Below are 2,224 nucleotides of genomic sequence, written 5' to 3' on the forward strand. Positions count from 1 at the left end.
AATTAGACGCTTACTGTAGGGACCTCTGTCTCTCTCACAATATTTGCTGATTTACTATACTGCCTGACACTCGATCACCGATAAAACCAGACCCAATTTCCGAGGATCGAGGGCGAGGACTCCGAGAACCTTTTCCGGAGCGACTGCGACATCTTTTTGAATGAGCATGGATGTCGATACATTTAGACGCTCCTCGCTCATTATGTTCACTCAGATATGTTTTCAGCAGTCTCAAAGCGCTGAACGTCATTCCCGGTGGTGAGGTAGTTACTGGGAGAGTCGCAAAAGTCCTCAGTAGGATCGAAATCTTTGGAAACTCCTCGACGAAGCAGCTCTTCAGAGCGTCAATGGCATTCACGGGCAGCCTGTTCCGTGGCACCTCGATTCACCTTGCTCTCCAACGTTCGAATTCACCCCGTAGAACGCTCTCACTTCAGTTCAGATCCGATTCGTAGAAGTTGAAGATTTCACGCATATCTCCGTACGAGCTCTCCACGGTGAATTTGGGTATCAGAAACGGAAGCTCCGCAGCATTTTTCCGGGTGTCTTCGAAGAGGGAGGTGAATTCTGTGATCAGAGCGTCGATATATGGAATGTAGGCGGAAGTTCGGAAGTATTCCTCAGGAGGATATACGGAATGATTCCCTCTATGAGCTTGCCGATGGCACACCCGGGGCATTTCGATTTCGATGTCGATACTGTCGGGAAACGTCGCTTCACCGAAAACTTCGGTGAAAACTGGGCCTGCTTCTCCTCTCCTCTCCTTCGGAACTGAGAGAACTGTGTCAACAATACCCAGCGCACCGAAAATATCTAGTTCCTTCTTCTGTAGATCAACCGGCAATGATAGTAGGAGCGAAGCGAAACTCTGGATAAAGTAGAGTGAGATCAAGAAGTCGAAATTGCACACGGTGTTCAGTAGTGTGTACGCACCAGTACCGCTATCACCTGGAGGTTGACTGATCCCTTTCAGAAAACGGACAATTGGGAAGCGAAGTTCCTTAAAACTTACAAAAGCCTGATGGCTCTCAACCCAGCGCGTGCCTCATAAAGCTTCGAGTCTCCGCTTGCTTGAAGAAGTCGCATGAATTTCAAACTGATCTTCCAAAGATCTGACACGTGAAGTAGAGTTCGAGAAGAAGGCTGCTACGCTTGAGACCAAACCGAAAGCTCTTCGTATCGGCACAACATCAATTGAGTGGACCACGGCGAGGTTGAGGCAATGACTCGCAACAAGGCCTGCGGGACAACAGCTCTAATCTCGGCTTGTACGCCTTTCCGACGACCACCCATAGCGCTGCAACCATCATAGCCTTGGCCGCGGATATCCCTGACGTCCAGTTCCTCTTCCTTGAGATTATCTAGGATGGCGCGCGCGAGGCCAGCGCCTGTTTTGTCGGTGACATCACAGAACTTTAGGGAAACTTCCCTCAGTACCCTTTGGTCGTCTTGATTCGCAACGTAGCGGGGACAGATTGTCAGTTGATCCAGCTTGCCGAGATGTCTCTTGCGAGGATGGAGAAGAATTTGGCCTCCTTGACTTCATTCACGATCTTCTTCCGGATTAACCTCCCTATGGCTCGGATGATTTTATTCTGGAACTTGCCGCTGATGTAGTTTGCGTTTCGCTTCGGACTAGCGAGATGCTCTTCGAAAGGGCTGTCATCGGCATCAAGCCTGTAACTCAGCAACGCTCGGAAATTTCCTTCTTTCGGGCCTCCGAGGGAATAGTCGGAGAGTAGCCCATTATCTCTGAGGCACCGCAAAGCTATATTCTGCCGGCCGCACAGTACAACTGTCTTGATCATTGGAATCAGTCTCTGACGGTTGTTCATCACTTAATGCTCACGACCGATAAGCAGGCGATTCCTAACTTCGAGTGTCGGCTCATCCTTGTACCATTGAAGGAAGCGTCGAGCTTCCTCTCCTGCGTCTAGATCAGGGGTGTCAGACTTAAATTATTGGCGGGCCACATTAAAAATTTACTTTCGTATAAAAGGAGAATATATATATGCCTATCGTTCATGGAAGAATGCTTTTCCAGCTTCCGCGAATCGAGGGAAAACTCGTTTGTTCGGTTGTACGGAGGGTTTCATCCCACCGATCTCATTCAATTTCCAAGCACTCATTCGAAATGGTCGGCTTCGAGTATGTGGGGGAAGAGTGGCGGGCCACAAAAGACCTCGCGGGCCACATGCTGCCCGAGGGCCACGGATTCGACACG

At 49.6% G+C, this 2,224-nt stretch overlaps 1 protein-coding gene across 1 annotated transcript; it reads right to left on the reverse strand.

The window, feature by feature from the left end:
* Positions 1-433: 433 nt before the first annotated feature.
* On the reverse strand, positions 434-1,835 carry LOC108864117 (uncharacterized). Its single transcript, XM_018639106.1, has 3 exons — positions 1,497-1,835; positions 1,305-1,413; positions 434-948 (listed from the first exon to the last, which is right to left on the reverse strand). Exons 1-3 carry the CDS (start codon positions 1,833-1,835, stop codon positions 434-436), a joined length of 963 nt encoding a protein of 320 aa, XP_018494622.1.
* Between the last annotated feature and the right edge of the window lie 389 nt (positions 1,836-2,224).

This window comes from Galendromus occidentalis, unplaced genomic scaffold, assembly GCF_000255335.2.
Source record: "Galendromus occidentalis unplaced genomic scaffold, Mocc_1.1 scf7180000077360, whole genome shotgun sequence".
NCBI classification, from domain to species: Eukaryota; Metazoa; Arthropoda; class Arachnida; order Mesostigmata; family Phytoseiidae; genus Galendromus; species Galendromus occidentalis.

Coding starts and splice junctions, on each gene's coding strand:
- LOC108864117 (XM_018639106.1), bottom strand. CDS start 1,835: ATGAACAACCGTCAGAGACTGATTCCAATGATCAAGACAGTTGTACTG. Junction 1,414..1,496: donor TCCTCGCAAGAGACATCTCG/GCAAGCTGGATC, acceptor GTTTCCCTAAAG/TTCTGTGATGTCACCGACAA. Junction 949..1,304: donor CCGCGGCCAAGGCTATGATG/GTTGCAGCGCTA, acceptor GTCAACCTCCAG/GTGATAGCGGTACTGGTGCG.